Source organism: Mytilus galloprovincialis, chromosome 1 (assembly GCF_965363235.1).
Source record: "Mytilus galloprovincialis chromosome 1, xbMytGall1.hap1.1, whole genome shotgun sequence".
NCBI lineage: Eukaryota > Metazoa > Mollusca > Bivalvia > Mytilida > Mytilidae > Mytilus > Mytilus galloprovincialis.
The window spans coordinates 131950392-131972196 of record NC_134838.1 but is presented as its reverse complement, the minus strand read 5'-3'; the positions used below and the strand labels follow the sequence as shown (position 1 = coordinate 131972196).

The 21805-nt window shown below is 34.3% G+C and overlaps 1 protein-coding gene across 1 annotated transcript in view; it reads left to right on the top strand.

Moving 5' to 3' along the window:
• LOC143060274 (uncharacterized) overlaps positions 1-21805 on the top strand; it is a 30361-nt gene that overhangs the window by 1468 nt on the left and 7088 nt on the right. Inside the window, exons 2-3 of the mRNA XM_076233591.1 lie at positions 9727-10121; positions 14475-14707. Coding sequence (XP_076089706.1) covers positions 9902-10121; positions 14475-14707 — 453 coding nt within the window. The 5' untranslated portion in view covers positions 9727-9901. The remainder of the gene's footprint in view (positions 1-9726; positions 10122-14474; positions 14708-21805) is intronic.

Sequence of the window (21805 nt, the reverse complement as noted above, 5' to 3'; positions counted from 1 at the left end):
TCAATTATGCAGGGGGTGAAGACCACAGATTGCCATCATTGGTCTAATTTGACAACAGATAAATAAGAAGACGATGGATGCCGAATGTAATAGAGATATCGAAATTAAAAAAAATGAAAACGATATATAATTTATTCAAGTACAATTTTTATTATATAGACCTAAAGTAGAAAGGAAGAATTTAATGACTCCAATAATTAAGAACACATCCGACAGAGCACAGCTTCCCATGGTCAGACTGAACGTCAGTTGAAAGTCATCTCAATCATTGAATGTGGTCAACAACTATATAGCTTTAGCCTAGTTAGCTCTGTTTAGTGCCATTGAGAGCTTTCAATCAACAATATATTTCCAAACAACATATATAAAAATGATTAAAAGTCTTTCAACAAAGGTTATGAATGATAAGCAACGATGCAAATATTGAATTTTAGAACATAGATAATTATCTTCAACAAATGAATTCAAAACAGCAATATTTATTCGATTTAACAAATATGTACTAAATAGTGTCGTGTATGATGTAAATCGTTAAATATAGAAACACGCAATTTCTATTTTTAAACAAGGGAAATAATAAGTACCATGATGACAATCTTGTCTTCCAAATGTATTTAAAAACATTTTGTTTTTATAAACAATTACTAATTGAAAAGAAAGAAACACACACACACACACACACACACACACATACACACACACACACACACACACTGTAGATAACATGTATTTTAGTTGCAACAACTTTATTATTGATAAACAACTGCCAACTTGTACCAGAAACAAACAATGGTTTAGAACAAACTATACACTAAGAACGACAACTCGACCTTGAATGTTACTCAAAGGAGTAGGTCCGGTAAGGATCAATTTTGGCCTCAAATTTCAAGTTCATCTGACGAATGAATTTGACCTCTTTTTAAACACTTAAGTGTCTATTTCATTTGAATCAATTAGTTTATGTGAAAGATTGTAACTGATTTAGTCATTGATAACGATCCGATTCAAGCTCAAATATGAAAAATCTACCAAATATGTCGAAAAATGTCACTTTTTAGATAGTTTTTGTCAAAAATGAAAGTGGCCGCATCCGTGTTCATCCAAAATCTTTATATATGTTATGTATTATCATAAAATACAACTTACATTTCAATATTAAGGATGAACAAGAATGCGGCCACTTTCGTTTTACAAGAAAACCGTCTAAAATTTAGCTAAAATGATAGAATTGTGAAGATTTCAGTAATTTAGCGTGACTTAATGGTGCTAGTACTTGATATATGTGCATTGTATTGCCAAAAACAACCAATATTTATGTAGCAGAAGCATTCTACTGTCCAATATATATTTAAAAGTTTACATTTTAACAATTTTGTTAAACTGCTATATTTAGGGGCCAAAAAGGGGTCTTACCGGACCTACTCCTTTGTTGATAATGTAACCAAATATGGATTTACAATAAAAACGGTAATATGTAGCAATTAATAACAATCAGAATGCTGTAGTAAAGATCACCAGGAAATTGATCTGGTTTGCCGCCCGGAGATGCCGATAAGTGACATTTAAAAAAAATTATGTTTTCAGGGGAACTTTCCGAAGTGATGAATTGACCTTGCAAAAATTACAATTAATTCAGGTATCTAACATAACTAACATATATTGATACCACGATAATAAATTGATAATACTACCTTGTTGTCAAAAATGCAGCAATAGTTATGTCGTCGACCGCCAAAGAAAAAGTCGTGATGATAAAGCTTGCAATTCCGGAAATTGACTGTCTCCAAAAATAAAAATTCAAAATTGATTTATCGTCCTTATCTCGCCAGACGACTATTGAAAAGGCTAGAATTTGGCTGTATATACAAATGGACAAAGGAAGATAACTTCATTTCAATAGTTTTAGGTTTAATTTCATATTTACATTGCAAAAATGATACAAAATGAGAGCAACCTTATTGGGCTTATAGTATGGAGAGAATATGATAGACACACATATTTAAATTAATGGGAAATTTATTGAAAGATATATATTGCATTATTAAAATTTTCGTATAATGGGAAGTCAATGATGAAGTTGTACTGTCATCGTAGTTTATGAACATAACTTATTTCTTTAAATATTGTATGCCCCACCCATTTAGTCATGGTTCGTTTACTTCAAAGTGTTTGTAAAGTCATGCTAGCACATATGTTAAAATTTGTTATTTGGTTAGTTTAAGGGCACCACTAAGGGTTTGTCAATGATATTTGGGAGGCATTGTTTGGCCTTAGCATATCTCATTTCCATTAATAGTCTGTATCCCCCTTGAGTCATGGTTCATAGACTTTAACATTTTTGGCGTCAGCGATGTTTACATATCAAAGTGTGTGACAATGCCAGTTTAAGGAAAAGTCAAGTCAATGATGTTTGGTGTGCAGTTTTATTATACCTCAGGCCACACCAATTTAATTTCTTGTCCTACGGATTTTTCTACTCCAAAAATTGGGGCGAGCGAGCGATTTGAAACTTTTAATAAAAACAAAATTAATTTGCAAACATTTGAGGTGGAGCTCGAAAAGTAAAGGCGGCGATCGATTATATTTTTTTTGAAAACATCAACTAATAGGTTTTGAAAATATTTATCAAAGTGAGATGGAATAAATTTGTTTTACCATGCACCTGCTCTTTGCTATGAAGTCCTTTTTTTCTATTCACCTAAAAATAATTGAATTATTTCAATTGCTTTAAATGATCTCCATTGACTTTTTATAGATGTCTTTCCTCCTTCTCGGGACATGACGACTGTCTTTCCAGGAGTACGAACTACTTCTCCTCCTAGAACACCTGTGTCCCCTGTAGTTGTTTGGGGTTCAAGCTATCCGTTATGCGTGTACATTTGAGTGTTTGTGCTGTAGTTGTTTGGGGTTCAAGCTATTCTTTTTGTATAAACCACTTTTTAGTACAAGAGGGTAGGTATTCATATTATTTGAAGAACATTTCCTAAAGAACTATACACCTTTCTGTTATTATATGGTCAAAACATATACAGGTCATTGTACGGCCTTCAACACAGGGCTTTGGTACAGACCAAACAGCAAGCTATAAATGAACCCAAACGTTAAACAACGTGGTAGGTAGGCATTTTAATATATCAATTCCAAAAATTTGTGCCTTAACAGACCCAAATAATTATCCACCTATTATCTTAATAAGTGTTTTATCAAAACTTGTTACATCAATATTATCCGAACGATTACTTACTACGACTGAGAATGAGGAAGATTAAGAAGATGTCAGTCTATTTCCGACTGATAAGTTTGAAAGTCCCTTTGTTATCTTTACTTACTAGGACTGAGAATGAAGAAGATTAAGAAGATGTCAGTCTATTCCCAACTAATAAGTTTGAAAGTCCCTTTGTTATCTTTACTTACTTGGACTGAGAATGAAGAAGATTAAGAAGATGTCAGTCTATTCCCAACTAATAAGTTTGAAAGTCCCTTTGTTATCTTTACTTACTAGGACTGAGAATGAAGAAGATTAAGAAGATGTCAGTCTATTTCCGACTGATAAGTTTGAAAGTCCCTTTGTTATCTTTACTTACTAGGACTGAGAATGAAGAAGATTAAGAAGATGTCAGTCTATTCCCAACTAATAAGTTTGAAAGTCCCTTTGTTATCTTTACTTACTAGGACTGAGAATGAAGAAGATTAAGAAGATGTCAGTCTATTTCCGACTAATAAGTTTGAAAGTCCCTTTGTTATCTTTACTTACTAGGACTGAGAATGAAGAAGATTAAGAAGATGTCAGTCTATTTCCGACTGATAAGTTTGAAAGTCCCTTTGTTATCTTTACTTACTAGGACTGAGAATGAAGAAGATTAAGAAGATGTCAGTCTATTCCCAACTAATAAGTTTGAAAGTCCCTTTGTTATCTTTACTTACTAGGACTGAGAATGAAGAAGATTAAGAAGATGTCAGTCTATTCCCAACTAATAAGTTTGAAAGTCCCTTTGTTATCTTTACTTACTAGGACTGAGAATGAAGAAGATTAAGAAGATGTCAGTCTATTTCCAACTAATAAGTTTGAAAGTCCCTTTGTTATCTTTACTTACTAGGACTGAGAATGAAGAAGATTAAGAAGATGTCAGTCTATTCCCGACTAATAAGTTTGAAAGTCTCTTTGTTATCTTTACTTACTAGGACTGAGAATGAAGAAGATTAAGAAGATGTCAGTCTATTCCCAACTAATAAGTTTGAAAGTCCCTTTGTTATCTTTACTTACTAGGACTGAGAATGAAGAAGATTAAGAAGATGTCAGTCTATTTCCGACTGATAAGTTTGAAAGTCCCTTTGTTATCTTTACTTACTAGGACTGAGAATGAAGAAGATTAAGAAGATGTCAGTCTATTTCCGACTGATAAGTTTGAAAGTCCCTTTGTTATCTTTACTTACTAGGACTGAGAATGAAGAAGATTAAGAAGATGTCAGTCTATTCCCAACTAATAAGTTTGAAAGTCCCTTTGTTATCTTTACTTACTAGGACTGAGAATGAAGAAGATTAAGAAGATGTCAGTCTATTTCCGACTGATAAGTTTGAAAGTCCCTTTGTTATCTTTACTTACTAGGACTGAGAATGAAGAAGATTAAGAAGATGTCAGTCTATTTCCGACTGATAAGTTTGAAAGTCCCTTTGTTATCTTTACTTACTAGGACTGAGAATGAAGAAGATTAAGAAGATGTCAGTCTATTCCCGACTAATAAGTTTGACTGTCCCTTTGTTATCTTTACTTACTAGGACTGAGAATGAAGAAGATTAAGAAGATGTCAGTCTATTCCCAACTAATAAGTTTGAAAGTCCCTTTGTTATCTTTACTTACTAGGACTGAGAATGAAGAAGATTATGAAGATGTCAGTCTATTCCCGACTGATAAGTTTGAAAGTCCCTTTGTTATCTTTACTTACTAGGACTGAGAATGAATAAGATTAAGAAGATGTCAGTCTATTTCCGACTGATAAGTTTGAAAGTCCCTTTGTTATCTTTACTTACTAGGACTGAGAATGAAGAAGATTAAGAAGATGTCAGTATATTCCCGACTGATAAGTTTGAAAGTCCCTTTGTTATCTTTACTTACTAGGACTGAGAATGAAGAAGATTAAGAAGATGTCAGTCTATTCCCAACTAATAAGTTTGAAAGTCCCTTTGTTATCTTTACTTACTAGGACTGAGAATGAAAAAGATTAAGAAGATGTCAGTCTATTCCCGACTGATAAGTTTGAAAGTCCCTTTGTTATCTTTACTTACTAGGACTGAGAATGAAGAAGATTAAGAAGATGTCAGTCTATTCCCAACTAATAAGTTTGAAAGTCCCTTTGTTATCTTTACTTACTAGGACTGAGAATGAAGAAGATTAAGAAGATGTCAGTCTATTTCCGACTAATAAGTTTGAAAGTCCCTTTGTTATCTTTACTTACTAGGACTGAGAATGAAAAAGATTAAGAAGATGTCAGTCTATTCCCGACTGATAAGTTTGAAAGTCCCTTTGTTATCTTTACTTACTAGGACTGAGAATGAAGAAGATTAAGAAGATGTCAGTCTATTCCCAACTAATAAGTTTGAAAGTCCCTTTGTTATCTTTACTTACTAGGACTGAGAATGAAGAAGATTAAGAAGATGTCAGTCTATTCCCGACTGATAAGTTTGAAAGTCCCTTTGTTATCTTTACTTACTAGGACTGAGAATGAAGAAGATTAAGAAGATGTCAGTCTATTCCCAACTAATAAGTTTGAAAGTCCCTTTGTTATCTTTACTTACTAGGACTGAGAATGAAGAAGATTAAGAAGATGTCAGTCTATTTCCGACTAATAAGTTTGACTGTCCCTTTGTTATCTTTACTTACTAGGACTGAGAATGAAGAAGATTAAGAAGATGTCAGTCTATTCCCAACTAATAAGTTTGAAAGTCCCTTTGTTATCTTTACTTACTAGGACTGAGAATGAAGAAGATTAAGAAGATGTCAGTCTATTCCCGACTAATAAGTTTGAAAGTCCCTTTGTTATCTTTACTTACTAGGACTGAGAATGAAGAAGATTAAGAAGATGTCAGTCTATTTCCGACCAATAAGTTTGAAAGTCCCTTTGTTATCTTTACTTACTAGGACTGAGAATGAAGAAGATTAAGAAGATGTCAGTCTATTTCCGACTAATAAGTTTGACTGTCCCTTTGTTATCTTTACTTACTAGGACTGAGAATGAAGAAGATTAAGAAGATGTCAGTCTATTCCCAACTAATAAGTTTGAAAGTCCCTTTGTTATCTTTACTTACTAGGACTGAGAATGAAGAAGATTAAGAAGATGTCAGTCTATTCCCGACTGATAAGTTTGAAAGTCCCTTTGTTATCTTTACTTACTAGGACTGAGAATGAAGAAGATTAAGAAGATGTCAGTCTATTCCCAACTAATAAGTTTGAAAGTCCCTTTGTTATCTTTACTTACTAGGACTGAGAATGAAGAAGATTAAGAAGATGTCAGTCTATTTCCGACTAATAAGTTTGAAAGTCCCTTTGTTATCTTTACTTACTAGGACTGAGAATGAAGAAGATTAAGAAGATGTCAGTCTATTTTCGACTAATAAGTTTGGAAGTCCCTTTGTTATCTTTACTTACTAGGACTGAGAATGAAGAAGATTAAGAAGATGTCAGTCTATTCCCGACTGATAAGTTTGAAAGTCCCTTTGTTATCTTTACTTACTAGGACTGAGAATGAAGAAGATTAAGAAGATGTCAGTCTATTCTCGACTAATAAGTTTGGAAGTCCCTTTGTTATCTTTACTTACTAGGACTGAGAATGAAGAAGATTAAGAAGATGTCAGTCTATTTCCGACTGATAAGTTTGAAAGTCCCTTTGTTATCTTTACTTACTAGGACTGAGAATGAAGAAGATTAAGAAGATGTCAGTCTATTTCCGACTGATAAGTTTGAAAGTCCCTTTGTTATCTTTACTTACTAGGACTGAGAATGAAGAAGATTAAGAAGATGTCAGTCTATTCCCAACTAATAAGTTTGAAAGTCCCTTTGTTATCTTTACTTACTAGGACTGAGAATGAAGAAGATTAAGAAGATGTCAGTCTATTTCCGACTGATAAGTTTGAAAGTCCCTTTGTTATCTTTACTTACTAGGACTGAGAATGAAGAAGATTAAGAAGATGTCAGTCTATTCCCAACTAATAAGTTTGAAAGTCCCTTTGTTATCTTTACTTACTAGGACTGAGAATGAAGAAGATTAAGAAGATGTCAGTCTATTCCCAACTAATAAGTTTGAAAGTCCCTTTGTTATCTTTACTTACTAGGACTGAGAATGAAGAAGATTAAGAAGATGTCAGTCTATTTCCGACTGATAAGTTTGAAAGTCCCTTTGTTATCTTTACTTACTAGGACTGAGAATGAAGAAGATTAAGAAGATGTCAGTCTATTTCCGACTAATAAGTTTGAAAGTCCCTTTGTTATCTTTCGCCTCTCTTTTATAGAACTTTGACAACTAAAGTCTTATCACAGCAAATTACTTCATCTTATAAAAATAAATTCTCTGACACTTTATCTCAAAATTTTCACATTCAGTGAGAATGTGTGTCATTTTTGTATTTGACCATCTGCTTGTACTTCTAGGTTTTTAAATACATTTCGCCAATTTTGACCTATTATATATAGAATAATACATGGCAAAAATCCGTATCGCATGCTGTATCACCACGGGAAACCAATATCAGCCCCGAAGGCCGAAGGACCCGAGGGCTGATATTGGTCGAGTGGTGATACAGCATGCCATACGGATTTTGCCATGTATTATTCTGTTTATCATATATTTTAATAGAATCAGATTTATGGGATATTTATTTTTTGTTTTAAATCGTCTGAAATTATAAACTAGTACAGACCCATTGGTGGACATCAGCTGTTGTCTGCTATATGGTCGGGTTGTTGTCTCTTTGACACATTCCCAATTACCATTCTCAATTCTATTATGATTTTCCTGTTTTTTCCAGCTGACTTGTTATTTTTATAGACATCCTTATTTGCTTAATATCGTAATGCCCTTATAATCTTATAACATTCTCAATATATGTTAAAGACCATGTATTAAAATGCATCCACTAACGATACTGTCCTATTATTTCAACTAAAGTTAACATTTATCAAATAAATATAAGATGTAGAAATGTTTAAAGTTTATTGTTTATTTGGCGATGATATCATTCATGATCATTTTAATTTGCTAAAGAGGTGAACAGAAAGACAAATATTTCTTGAAAAATTTGCTATCTACATGTATTCTAACCAAAATTTAAACCATAAAAATTTGCATTCGTGTTTAATCCATCAGGTAATGAAATAAACTCATCATAGATACATGTACCAGGACTAAATTTTGTATATACGCCAGACGCGCGTTTCGTCTACAAAAGACTCATCAGTGACGCTCGAATCCAAAAAAGTTTAAAAGGCCAAATAAAGTACGAAGTTGAAGAGCATTGAGGACAAAAATTCCTAAAAGTTTTGCCAAATACAGCTAAGGTAATCTTTGCCCGAGTTACAAACTTCACGAAAATTATGATAAAATAAACAATAAAACTTCATATATTTCTACATCTTATTGTGTCTTTTTATATATATAAAAAATATCGATTTTAGTTGAAATGATAGGACATTTTTTTGTTGGAACTCATTTTTTTCCTATGCCAGGAAATACAGCAACTGAACGTTATAGGTCAAACGTTGACGTCACTCGAATTGTGACGTCATGCCAGGTATGCAATACGGGTTTTGCTATGCGATACTGGTTTAGCCATGCGATACGGGGTATGCGATACAGGATAGGTGATACAGACTGGAAAAAAAACTTTATTAGATATACAAAATTGCTGTATGTTGTACTAAATATATGATAAATAGAGATTAATACATGGCCTTTTCCATATCAGCCTGGGTATCATCCCGAGACCCCCATATCAGCCCGAGACGGAGTCGAGGTGCTGATATGGGTCGAGGGATGATACCCAGGCTGATATGGAAAAGGCCATGTATTAATCGCTTTATCATATACTTCCGTCAATAGTTTTATGTAAGGCAAATAAACTAATGCAATAACTAAAACAGTCAAACATTTTATAAAGAAAATTAAAATTATGAATCAAATATACTATAGTTGTCCAACAACAGCATTATACTCCTTATATATGTATGGTAACATTTCCTATAGAGGCATTTTGAAACATTGAAAATTTGGAAGAGTTTTACGATCATTACTACTCCATGTTTGTTGTACTATAAAATGATTCATAATTGTCAATGGCATTTGTTAGCAAGTAACTATCCCCACAAAAGTTCCCGCAAATTTTGACGTCGTCATAAAAAACATCTGACGTCACAATGGAAAAGTAAACAACCGATACCGGAAACACCGGAAGTAACTTGCACGAGAGGCACTGATATGGGTTTTTTGCACGAGAGGCACTTGATATGGGTTATCAGCCCGGGTGGGAAGATATGGCTTGTGCACTTCCGCCCATTACACATATGCAAAAGCTATCATATTAATGCTAAGTATATGATAAAACTAAATAACATGTGTATGTATATCTGAATAGTTTGACAGTATTTCATTCGCGTACCAATGTAATGTCAATGAAAAACATTAGATTGAATATCATATTTGTATTCACAATTTCATATTATTTTTTTTTCATTTTAGAAAATATTCTCAGATGTTTGATAATTATTATCGCTCGTAATCACGAAAATTGCAGTTGTGCGTTAAAATCCATCAATGTAAAAAAAAAAAAAAGCTTTCATGAACACTGTTTGAAGAAATCATATTAGAACTCTGAAACCGATAGTTGTAAACTTACTTAGTATAGCCTAACGTCATGGCATCTAGACTTACCCAAGAGGAGGAAAACTATGTCAGGATGAGCTTGTTACTAACAGGAATATCACCTCGTGCAGTTCGAGCTTTGTTTGATCGTGAATTTGCTCCAGCATGTTTGGATTCCTCAATGAAGAAAGAGTACAACAAACTGAAGGACCTTCAAAAGAAGAGAATTATTAGCCAGTCACAGATGAACCTACTTATCCCTAGATTTCCTGGTAAGTAGAGTAGTTGCCTAGTTACGTCATTTACTTGAATGAAAACTCATGTAATGCTCTAGATATGCATTACGACAATCAATGTATTTTGATTGACGTATGACGCCGAAATATCTTAAAATGCACCAGATAAGCACCAAATAAGCACAAGAAATGCAAAATTTTGATGCAAAAATATTTAAAAATCAAAAAACTTGTAACAAAATATCAAAGAGCCGATAAAACCAATCAGGGCAAAAAGCAAAGCCAACTCCGGACAAGGAAGCAGAGCTATGCAGCGTGTATTAAAGATACCCAAAAAAAACCGGAATTAATAGTAAAAGAAAAAAATATGATCCTATTTTTTGTAAGTAGACAATTTAACGATTGAGTCTTCAACTTAAGAAAAGAACTGAAACTGGGGAAGGGACTATTTAAAAAAAAATGCTGACTTCAAAACCGTAAGAAATAGTTTTACCTGAGTAGAAAATAATACTCTTTATACCAAATCGCCTTTATTAAAGAAATTTGAAAATGCTTAAAACAATAAGTTCTTTTAAAGTCAGGAGCGTCAGGCCTTTGTTAGGCCGTGTTCACATTGACCTTAACTCGGTGTTGTGTAAGTGTAACTCACACGTAAACTAAACACAAGCACGTTCCCATTGATAAAACTCAATGTTTACATGTAGTTTAAATCATGTTTTTTTCTACATGAAGTCTCTAGTCAATGTAGGCCTTATGTAGATTAAGTGTACACAAAACTAGGCATTTAGAACATTTATTTTACCATGTATATTTAGGGAAGAATTGATTTTTTAAATAAAACTGATATTTATAACAGTTATTAATAAAGTTCTGTACAGAAATATTTATCTAAACTTGATATATATTTATTTGTTTAAAAAAAAACATTAACGCAGATTTATTAACCCCTTATCAAGACTCAAAGCATCATCATTACCGAACACATAATTCATTTGAAAAGGTCTTCATGAATCGACTTGACGTACACAGAGATATTTGCCACTGGATTTTACTCAAAAAGAATTCACTCATAACTGCATTACTAAAACAAAGTGTGAGGTAAATTTTATTGTTTGTCTAGTATCTCAGATCCATTAAAATACACTTAGAAAATAAAATCCACTTCGAAAATAAAAATAAAAAAAACAAAAAAACAATACCTCTCCCTTTGTCAAATACTCTTGGACATGCGAAGAAGAAATAACATTTGAAAGAATCAGAAAAGATATAAATGCAGTGATCCTTAACATCGCAATCCTTTTTTTCGTCTGTAAGAACGCTGCTGCGGCCGACGTTTTCTGGCCTTCTTTTACTTTAAGGGTCCCTATACTTTAGAGTTAAGAGTTCAATCATGGTTATGGTTAGATTAGTGGATGTTCTAGGTAAGGGTTAAGTTTTACGGTTAAGGTTAGGTTTGGGGTTAGGGATAGTTTAGTATAGCTTTATATGGGTTCGGACCCCTGAGGTGAAGGAAGGCCCGTTTTCAAATGTGTAAACGACACATCTTTAGTATCTTTAAACTACTGCAAATCATAAAATTGGCTTTCATAAAGGAGCAACCATTCAACTTCAAAAAGGTTTATTTTGCGCGAACGTTTTTATTCAGTTTTTTTTTCGAGGCTAGCAATCAAATATTTTTTTTCAATATTTTACACTATAATGTATGGAAAAACTCTGGATTCAGAATATTTTTTTTTTTATCAAATTGAGGATCAGACTATTTTTCATGTAAAAATCCTGCGACCCCCCTCCCTCCCCCTCCTTTTCAAAGTCAAATGGTCGTTCCAAAACTGCTAAAAAAATTGCCCAAAAATCTTATGTACAGGTAATTAAACAAGGTGTATAGATGTGAACAAATTTAATGTGAAACCAGTGTACATTACAGTTAACTAATTGTAAACATTTTTACTGTACATGGCGTATGTTGTGAACACGGCCTAGGTCTTGTATATATTTTTTTATTTGTATAATATAGTATGACGTTTATTATTACTGGACTAGTTCGCATAATTGTTTAGGAGGCAGCTGCAGCACGACTCTGGGTGCGGGATTTTTTTTCGCTATATTGAAAGCTCATTGGTAGCCTTGAACTTTTTTCTGCTCTTTGGTCGGGTTGTTGTCTCTTTGACATATTCCCCATTTCAATTCTCAATTATATTTTTTACCACATGTACTAGTTGACTCTCTAGCCTAACTTTGTTCCAATTCAACGAAAATGAGATAAAAATACTTATCACATTGTATCAATATCTTCCTTTGTTAAACATCGAATAGATTGAGTTGCTGAAGTGACAGCGTATTCTATTAGCGTATCTCATGCGCGATATTCTAATATTCACTGGGATTAATCCGATGTCGGTAACTGTCCAAAAATGGCTAATGCAGATCTGTTGATAATAATTCTTGAAAGGGAGCAACCCATGTACAGTACCGTATCTCGTGCAGAGGGTTCTGTTTAATGATGAAATAAACCTTTTCAAATTAAGATATCCTGAAGATAAATTAAAAAATGTAAATTGATGTCCATAATTGATTTTTTCTTTGGCTGAAACTGATAGTGTCGATGCCAGTCAATGATATCATTCCAATAATCTACGGTTCGAATACCATTTTCCATTTACAAATATATATCACCCGATGAAGAGTTGTCTCAATGGCACTCGTATCAAATCTTCATATTTTTATAGGGATTTTTATATGTCATTACCATTACTTAAGACACAAAAAAGAATATCAAAATTGACAGATGCCATGAAGCAATTAACTGAACTTCGAAGTCTCCACTTACATATGTTGCAAGTCTCAAGAAAAATGTAAAATCACAAAATTACTCCGAGGAAAATTCAAAACGGAACTAATCAAATGTCAAAATCAGAAGCACAAACACTTCAAGTCAAACGAAAAGATACAAAGGCTGTATACATGCATCTTAAAACATAAAAGATTGATTGATTGTTGGTTGTTAAAAGTCCAAAGAAAAGAGAGACAAACCCAATTGTGAAGAGCAGATTAATTATCTGCTACAGCTAATTAAAGCAAATACGTTTTATATGTATAAAAAAAACAAAAAAAACATCAATATTATAACAGGAAACCGATAAGTCGATTATCGTTTAATTATTCGATACTTGGTACTTAAATTTGGGTGAATTACCTTTCGACAGACTGTTACCTTATGAGCTGTTATGTAAAATTAAAACCAGCTCATTGTGTCAGTCTAGTACTAAGCATGTTGTTGCCCTAATATGAATTTTAAATGGCTTTTGGCGACATAAAACATGCATATATCAGCAACATATAGGAGTCGTCTTGTCTATTTGCAGGTCTGTCATTCTGTCTGTTCATTCTACGTTGTGTCTGACGCATAACAATTGTAACATTTGATAAAATTAAATTTAATAAAATTAGATCAAACTTGGTATGCAGATGCATCATCGGAGGCATGTCATTAAACAACGTCACATAACTCAAGTTGACTGAATTTGCCCTTTGATCCCCTATAATAGTAAATCATGGTCCAAATAGCAAGAGCATTTTGTAGAGCATCCACACTTAGCTAAAAAGTGTAAAATATAGAGTTGATAAAGTCAGTATTTTAAGAAACTGGAAATCAAATTCTTTCCATTTGCATACGGTGTATGTATGATCTCCAAAATGATATGATATTCCCGTGCTTGCATTTCCTATCATAATTTTCTTGATAGAGGGTTGCTGCTCACAACGAAGCTATTAAATCAAGAGTTCCAAATGGTGAAGTTGAATTCATCTCTTCGTAAATTTTATGGACGCCATCACGAGTTGGTTGACCGTTATGGAATAACCGTTTCACAAATGATATCGGATATATGTTCCTTACGTCGTAACTACAATCCCCTTCCCTTTCATGAATGTGACCTACAGAATTAGACTATTTACCGGATTTGTAATCACATAAGCAACACGACGGGTGCCACATGTGGAGCAGGATCTACTTACCCTTCCGGAGCACCTGAGATCACCCCTAGTTTTTGGAGGGGTTCGTGTTGTTTATTCTTAAGTTTTCTATGTTGTGTCATGTGTACTATTGTTTTTCTGTTTGTCTTTTTCATTTTTAGCCATGGCATTGTCAGTTTGTTTTAGATTTATGAGTTTGACTGTCCCTTTGGTATCTTTCGTCCCTCTTTTGTATAAGAGCCTCTATAGAATGTAGATCGTAAATGACAGCAATGATCAGTGAATAGAGTAAAAAATGATACTTTAATTCACAGCAACTAAAATGCATGTATAGAGTGGTATTATTCAGACGATGCAGATAACACTTTGTTTTAATTGTGTCCAGTGTTTAAGGATTTGACGATCTTTTATTTATAGCTGTACCTGATTCTAAAATATTTGACGTAACTCTTATGATAACGTTACTTAGAAACCTGACCAACTTGACTCCTCCACGTGGTGGATATGACTGCCTACCGCCGGTTGCTACCGAAGTTACACCTCCTTCAGATTTGGCCAGAATAAAACATTACAGAAACATCTTGGCTCACCTGGATGAGGGGAAAATAGACAATGCTATGTTCACCACAGCATGGGAAGATTTAACTGGTGTAAGTATCTTAGAACAATACATTATTATATAGCATATAAATTCAGATTGTTACCATGAATACAATATATATACATACATCATATTTTACCATTTAGAGTATCTAAAAACCCATCAATGACCGGTATTCATTAACACATGAATGAAACATACAGTTAGCGTAATGTGTTAGAAAGCATGAAAAAGCGAATGGTTAAAAATTAGATTTTTCTTCTATGTTTCTACTAATTTACTATTACTACCCTAGCATGCTTATACTTACTACAAATTTAGTCAGAAGAAGACTGGCAATGACTGGGATTTATCGTCTTTCTACGCGTGTTGCGCTTAGTTAACAGAGAATGATAATGAGCCAAATAGGAAACAACATGAACTCAGCGTACATACTTAGGTGTTTTTTTAATATCCTTTATGATAAGTACCATATTTTATTCAATGTGTAAATTCGTTAAAGAGAATCAAGAGATAAAGTGAGTCAATGCAGTATTGGAATCCTGTTTTTGTCAGAAGAACTGTAAATTCAGAAATTATTGCGATGTTTTTATTATTGCAAAAATTGCAACAGGGTTATAATTGCATTAATTAAAACTCGGATTTGATTTTTTTTTATGAATTAAAAACTATTGACGTTTACAAATTAGAATAAAAGGTGTGGTTTGATTGTATATAAGACAACTATCTATAAAAGCTGATATTGAACTATTGATTAAACTTCATTTAAATAACGAACTTTGCTGGATTAAGATGTTAAAAAGTGAAACACAATGTAACCATGTCCCCTTCATATCCCTTGTATTACTAAATAAAAGGCCTGCAGACATTTGCTGCTTAAAATAAAATATTTTTAAATATTTGATTTAATGTTATAGTTTAAATTGTGGGTAGTCAGATTGGCTGCATCACAGCTCTAACATGCTTTGATTTGTATACATGGCATATTTTTCTATGAATTTAAAAGCTGTGCTATGTCAATTTAACATAAGGACGTTCAAAAGGACCTATTTTGTTAGTAGTATATATATTAAACATTTCTTTCCCAGAATGTGACCTACCAATTTAAACTTATCACCGGGTTTGTACTAACACGAGCAACATGATGGGTGCCATATTTTGAGTAGAATATGCTTACCCTTCCAGAGCACATGAGACCTGTTGCTATGTCTTTTGTTTTCTATGTTGTATTTTGTGTACTGTTGTTTGTCTGTTTTTTTTGGTCTTTTTTTTAGCCATGGCATTGTCGGTTTATTTTCGCCAGTTTGAATGTCTCTTTGGTACCTTTCGCCTCTCTTTTGTAAATAAAAGATAAACATGATAAGTAATTCATCACGTCAATCATATTATATTGTTATATTCTAAGTTAAATGTGTCATAGAAAATCAATTTTTAGTAGTTTTGTGAAAATATAAAGAATTAACTTAGTTTTCTAACAGTTTCTGATCAAATACATGTACACTATCTCAAAATACTAATAAAATTATTTAACACAGTGTTTGTCAATGTCAGGAATATTTTCTTCAAAAAATTTACATAATGCATGCATTTGATCAATCTTTTAGTCATTATTAAACTCAAAGCTTTCCATTTTTTTAGTCCAAAGGAACGGTGAGCTGCCATCAGTTGGCGTCCGTCGTCGTTGTCCATCCTGTGTTAACTATTCCAAACATCTTCTTCTCTGAAACTACTGAACCAATTCCAACCAAACTTAAGCTGAATGATCCTTAGGGTATCTAGAACGATCCTTGGTGTATCTGGAATAAAGTTTGTGTTTTATTTTCTGTTTCCTCAGAAAACATGGTTGCCATGGCTAAAATTAGAACATAGGGTAATGCAGTTTTCGACTCATATCTCAAAAACTAAAGCATTTAGAGGAAATCAGACGAGAATTTAAAGTATTTATTAGGTCAATGTCTACCTACTCTGAAATTATCAGCCAAATCAGGTATTTGATTATTAGGTTATTGCCCCTGAATTGATGAGTTAATACTTATTTTGCAGTTTTTGGTTATTATCTTGAATATTATTATAGATAAAGATAAACTGTAAGTAGCAAAATTGTTAAGCAAAGTAAGATCTACAAATAAGTTCTATTTGACCAAAATTGTCAATGGACCCCTCAAGGAGTTATTGCCCTTTAAAGACAATTTTTCACAATATGTTCATCTAGTTTGCTTACTTTAAAAAATCTTCTCCTCTGAAACTACTGAATCAATTTCAGCCAAACTTGGGCTGAATGAGTTTCAGAGTGTCTAATATAAATTTTGTATTTTATTTCCTTGTACGTCAAGAAACATAGCCACTATGGCTAAAATAGAACATAGGGATAAAATGCATTTTTTGCTTTTGAAGAAAATATGACAGATACAAAGAAAATTTAAATGGAATTTGTAAGCCACTTATTAATATATATTGAACATTGATAAAGATTTAAGAAAAAATTACAGTTGAGCGATTCAGGTTCTTGAGAGCCTCTAGTTTAATTCTTAACCAGATTTTTGAAGAAAATATTTGTTATTAATTTTGGGATGTACGGCTGGTGGTCATGCAGGTGGGCGGGCGGCAGCCAAATGTTGTCCGTGCATTTACTCATAAACCGTTCAACCAAAGCTTTTGAAATTTTAATATGTTATTACTGACAACAAAATGAGGGTCAGGTTTTTTTTTTACTTTTACCGTTCAGGTGGTATGGTTCTTGAAAGATTGAAAAATGGCGTTTCCAGTCGTGTCCATGCATTCACTCATGAACCGTTCATCCAAAGCTTTTCAAATTTAAATATGTTGTTACTGACGACAAAATGGAGATTAAGTTCAATAATGACGATTTTCACTTTTCCTGTTCAGGAGTTATGGTTCTTGAAAGATTGAAAAATGGCGTTTCCAGTCATGTCGTTGCATTTACTCATGAACCATTCAACCAAAGCTTTTCAAATTTTAAAATGTTGTTACTGATGACAAAATGGAGGTCAAGTAGGATAATGACGATTTTCACTTTTACTGTTCAGGAGTTTCAGTTCTTGACAAATTGAAAAAATGGCGTTTCCAGTCGTGTCTGTGCATTTACTCATGAACCGTTTAACCAATGCTTATTAAATTTTAATATGTTGTTACTGATGACAAAATTGAGGTCAAATTTGATATTCACGATTTTCACTTTCACCGATCAGGAGTTATGGTTCTTTTAAGATTAAACTAGAGGCTCTCAAGAGCCTGTATCGCTCACCTGATTCTACTTGGGTTTTTGAAATCATATAAAAAAATATAAAATTTGGCTAAAAGTGACAACACAACCTCATTTATAAGGAAAGGAACATGTTTAATTTCATTCAAAAGTCCCCCACTGGTGGCCATCTTGGATGACGGATCGGCTACAAAGTAACAACACTTGGTCAGCACCTCATAAGGAACATTCATGCCATGTTTGGTTTTATTCCATTCAGTGGTTCTCTAGAAGAAGTCATTTGTATGCATTTCCCATAGGGTCCTATGTTAAACTAAGTCCCCTGCTGGCGGCCATCTTGGATAATGGATCGGCTACAAAGTAACAACACTTGGTCAGCACCTCATAAGGAACATTCATGCAATGTTTGGTTTTATTCCATTCAGTGGTTCTCTAAAAGAAGTCATTTGTATGCATTTCCCATAGGGTCCTATGTTAAACTAAGTCCCCCGCTGGCGGCAATCTTGGATAGTGGATCGGCTACAAAGTAACAACACTTGGTCAGCACCACATTAGGAACATTCATGCCATGTTTGATTTCATTCCATTCAGTGGTTCTCTAAAAGAAGTCATTTGTATGCATTTCCCATAGGGTCCTATGTTAAACTAAGTCCCACGCTGGCGGCCATCTTGGATGATGGATCAGCTACAAAGTAACAACACTTGGTCAGCATCCCATAAGGAACATTCATGCCATGTTTGGTTTCATTCCATTCAGTGTTTCACTAGAAGAAGTGATTTGTATGCATTTCCAATAGGGTCCTATGTTAAACTAAGTCCCCCGCTGGCGGCCTTCTTGGATAATGGATCAGCTACAAAGTAACAACACTTGGTCAGCACTCCATAAGGAACATTCATGCTATGTTTGGTTTCATTCCATTTAGTGGTTCTCTAGAAGAAGTCATTTGTATGCATTTCCCATAGGGTCCTATGTTAAACTAAGTCCCCCGCTGGCGGCCATCTTGGATGATGGATCAGCTACAAAGTAACAACACTTGGTCAGCATCCCATAAGGAACATTCATGCTATGTTTGGTTTTATTCCATTCAGTGGTTCTCTAAAAGAAGTCATTTGTATGCATTTTCCATAGGGTCCTATGTTAAACTAAGTCCCCGGCTGGCATCCATCTTGGATGATGGATCAGCAACAAAGTAACAACACTTGGTCAGCACCTCATAAGGAACATTCATGCCATGTTTGGTTTCATTCCATTCAGTGGTTCTCTAAAAGAAGTCATTTGTATACATTTCCCATAGGGTCCTATGTTAAACTAAGTCCCCCGCTGGCAGCAATCTTGGATGATGGATCGGCTACAAAGTAACAACACTTGGTCAGCACCCCATAAGGAACATTCATGCTATGTTTAGTTTTATTTCATTTAGTGGTTCTCTAAAAGAAGTCATTTGTATGCATTTCCAATAGGGTCCTATGTTAAACTAAGTCCCCTGCTGGCGGCCATCTTTGATGATGGATCGGCTACAAAGTAACAACACTTGGTCAGCACCACATAAGGAACATTCATGCAATGTTTGGTTTCATTCCATTCAGTGGTTCACTAGAAGAAGTCATTTGTATGCATTTCCAATAGGGTTCTATGTTAAACTAAGTCCCCGCTGGTGGCCATCTTGGATAATGGATCGGCTACAAAGTAACAACACTTGGTCAGCACTCCATAAGGAACATTCATGCTATGTTTGGTTTCATTCCATTCAGTGGTTCTCTAGAAGAAGTCATTTGTATGCATTTCCCATAGGGTCCTATGTTAAACTAAGTCCCCCGCTGGCGGCCATCTTGGATGATGGATCGGCTACAAAGTAACAACACTTGGTCAGCAACCCATAAGGATAATTCATGCTATGTTTGGTTTTATTCCATTCAGTGGTTCTCTAAAAGAAGTCATTTGTATGCATTTCCCATAGGGTCCTATGTTAAACTAAGTCCCCGGCTGGCGGCCATCTTGGATGATGGATCGGCAACAAAGTAACAACACTTGGTCAGCACCTCATAAGGAACATTCATGCCATGTTTGGTTTCATTCCATTCAATGGTTCTCTAAAAGAAGTCATTTGTATGCATTTCCCATAGCGTCCTATGTTAAACTAAGTCCCCCACTGGCGGCCATCTTGGATGATGGATCGGCTACAAAGTAACAACACTTGGTCAGCACCTCATAAGGAACATTCATGCCATGTTTGGTTCCATTCCATTCAGTGTTTCTCTAGAAGAAGTTCAAAATGTAAATTGTTAACGACGACGACGACGACGGACGACGGACGCCAAGTGGTGAGAAAAGCTCACTTGGCCCTTCGGGCCAGGTGAGCTAAAAAATGAGTTACTGTTCTTGAAAGATTTCAAAATTGTGAACCATAACTCATAAAAACATAAAATCTAAAATTTGTATCACAATTCAAATTCAAAGCTGTTTTAAGCTTAAATGTTGTGTCTATACTTGTTCAACTGTTCAGGGTTTGACCTCTGCAGTAAAAATCCGTTTTGCTGTCTCTCTGACAGCCTCTTGTTATTTATCTTTTTATCGGACGAAATAAGTTAATAAAACCTGTCAATATATTTTAACTGATGATGACTGGTACATTTCCATACTATCAGTATGTGGACATCCAATGAATCAGGGGAGTGTTAAGTCAGACTATCAGTAAGTGGACATCCAATGAATCAGGAGTGTGTTAAGTCAGACTATCAGTATATTAGGTGGACATCCAATGAATCAGGAGTGTGTTAAGTCATACTATCAGTATATTAGGTGGACATCCAATGAATCAGGAGTGTGTTAAGTCAGACTATCAGTATATTAGGTGGACATCCAATGAATCAGGAGTGTGTTAAGTCAGACTATCAGTATATTAGGTGGACATCCAATGAATCAGGAGTGTGTTAAGTCAGACTATCAGTATATTAGGTGGACATCCAATGAATCAGGAGTGTGTTAAGTCAGACTATCAGTATATTAGGTGGACATCCAATGAATCAGGAGTGTGTTAAGTCAGACTATCAGTATATTAGGTGGACATCCAATGAATCAGGAGTGTGTTAAGTCAGACTATCAGTATATTAGGTGGACATCCAATGAATCAGGAGTGTGTTAAGTCAGACTATCAGTATATTAGGTGGACATCCAATGAATCAGGAGTGTGTTAAGTCAGACTATCAGTATATTAGGTGGACATCCAATGAATCAGGAGTGTGTTAAGTCAGACTATCAGTATATTAGGTGGACATCCAATGAATCAGGAGTGTGTTAAGTCATACTATCAGTATATTAGGTGGACATCCAATGAATCAGGAGTGTGTTAAGTCAGACTATCAGTATATTAGGTGGACATCCAATGAATCAGGAGTGTGTTAAGTCAGACTATCAGTATATTAGGTGGACATCCAATGAATCAGGAATGTGTTAAGTCAGACTATCAGTATATTAGGTGGACATCCAATGAATCAGGAGTGTGTTAAGTCAGACTATCAGTATATTAGGTGGACATCCAATGAATCAGGAGTGTGTTAAGTCAGACTATCAGTATATTAGGTGGACATCCAATGAGTCAGGAGTGTATTAAGTCAGACTATCAGTATATTAGGTGGACATCCAATGAATCAGGAGTGTATTAAGTCAGACTATCAGTATATTAGGTGGACATCCAATGAGTCAGGAGTGTGTTAAGTCATACTATCAGTATATTAGGTGGACATCCAATGAGTCAGGAGTGTGTTAAGTCAGACTATCAGTATATTAGGTGGACATCCAATGAATCAGGAGTGTGTTAAGTCAGACTATCAGTATATTAGGTGGACATCCAATGGATCAGGAGTGTGTTAAGTCAGACTATCAGTATATTAGGTGGACATCCAATGAATCAGGAGTGTGTTAAG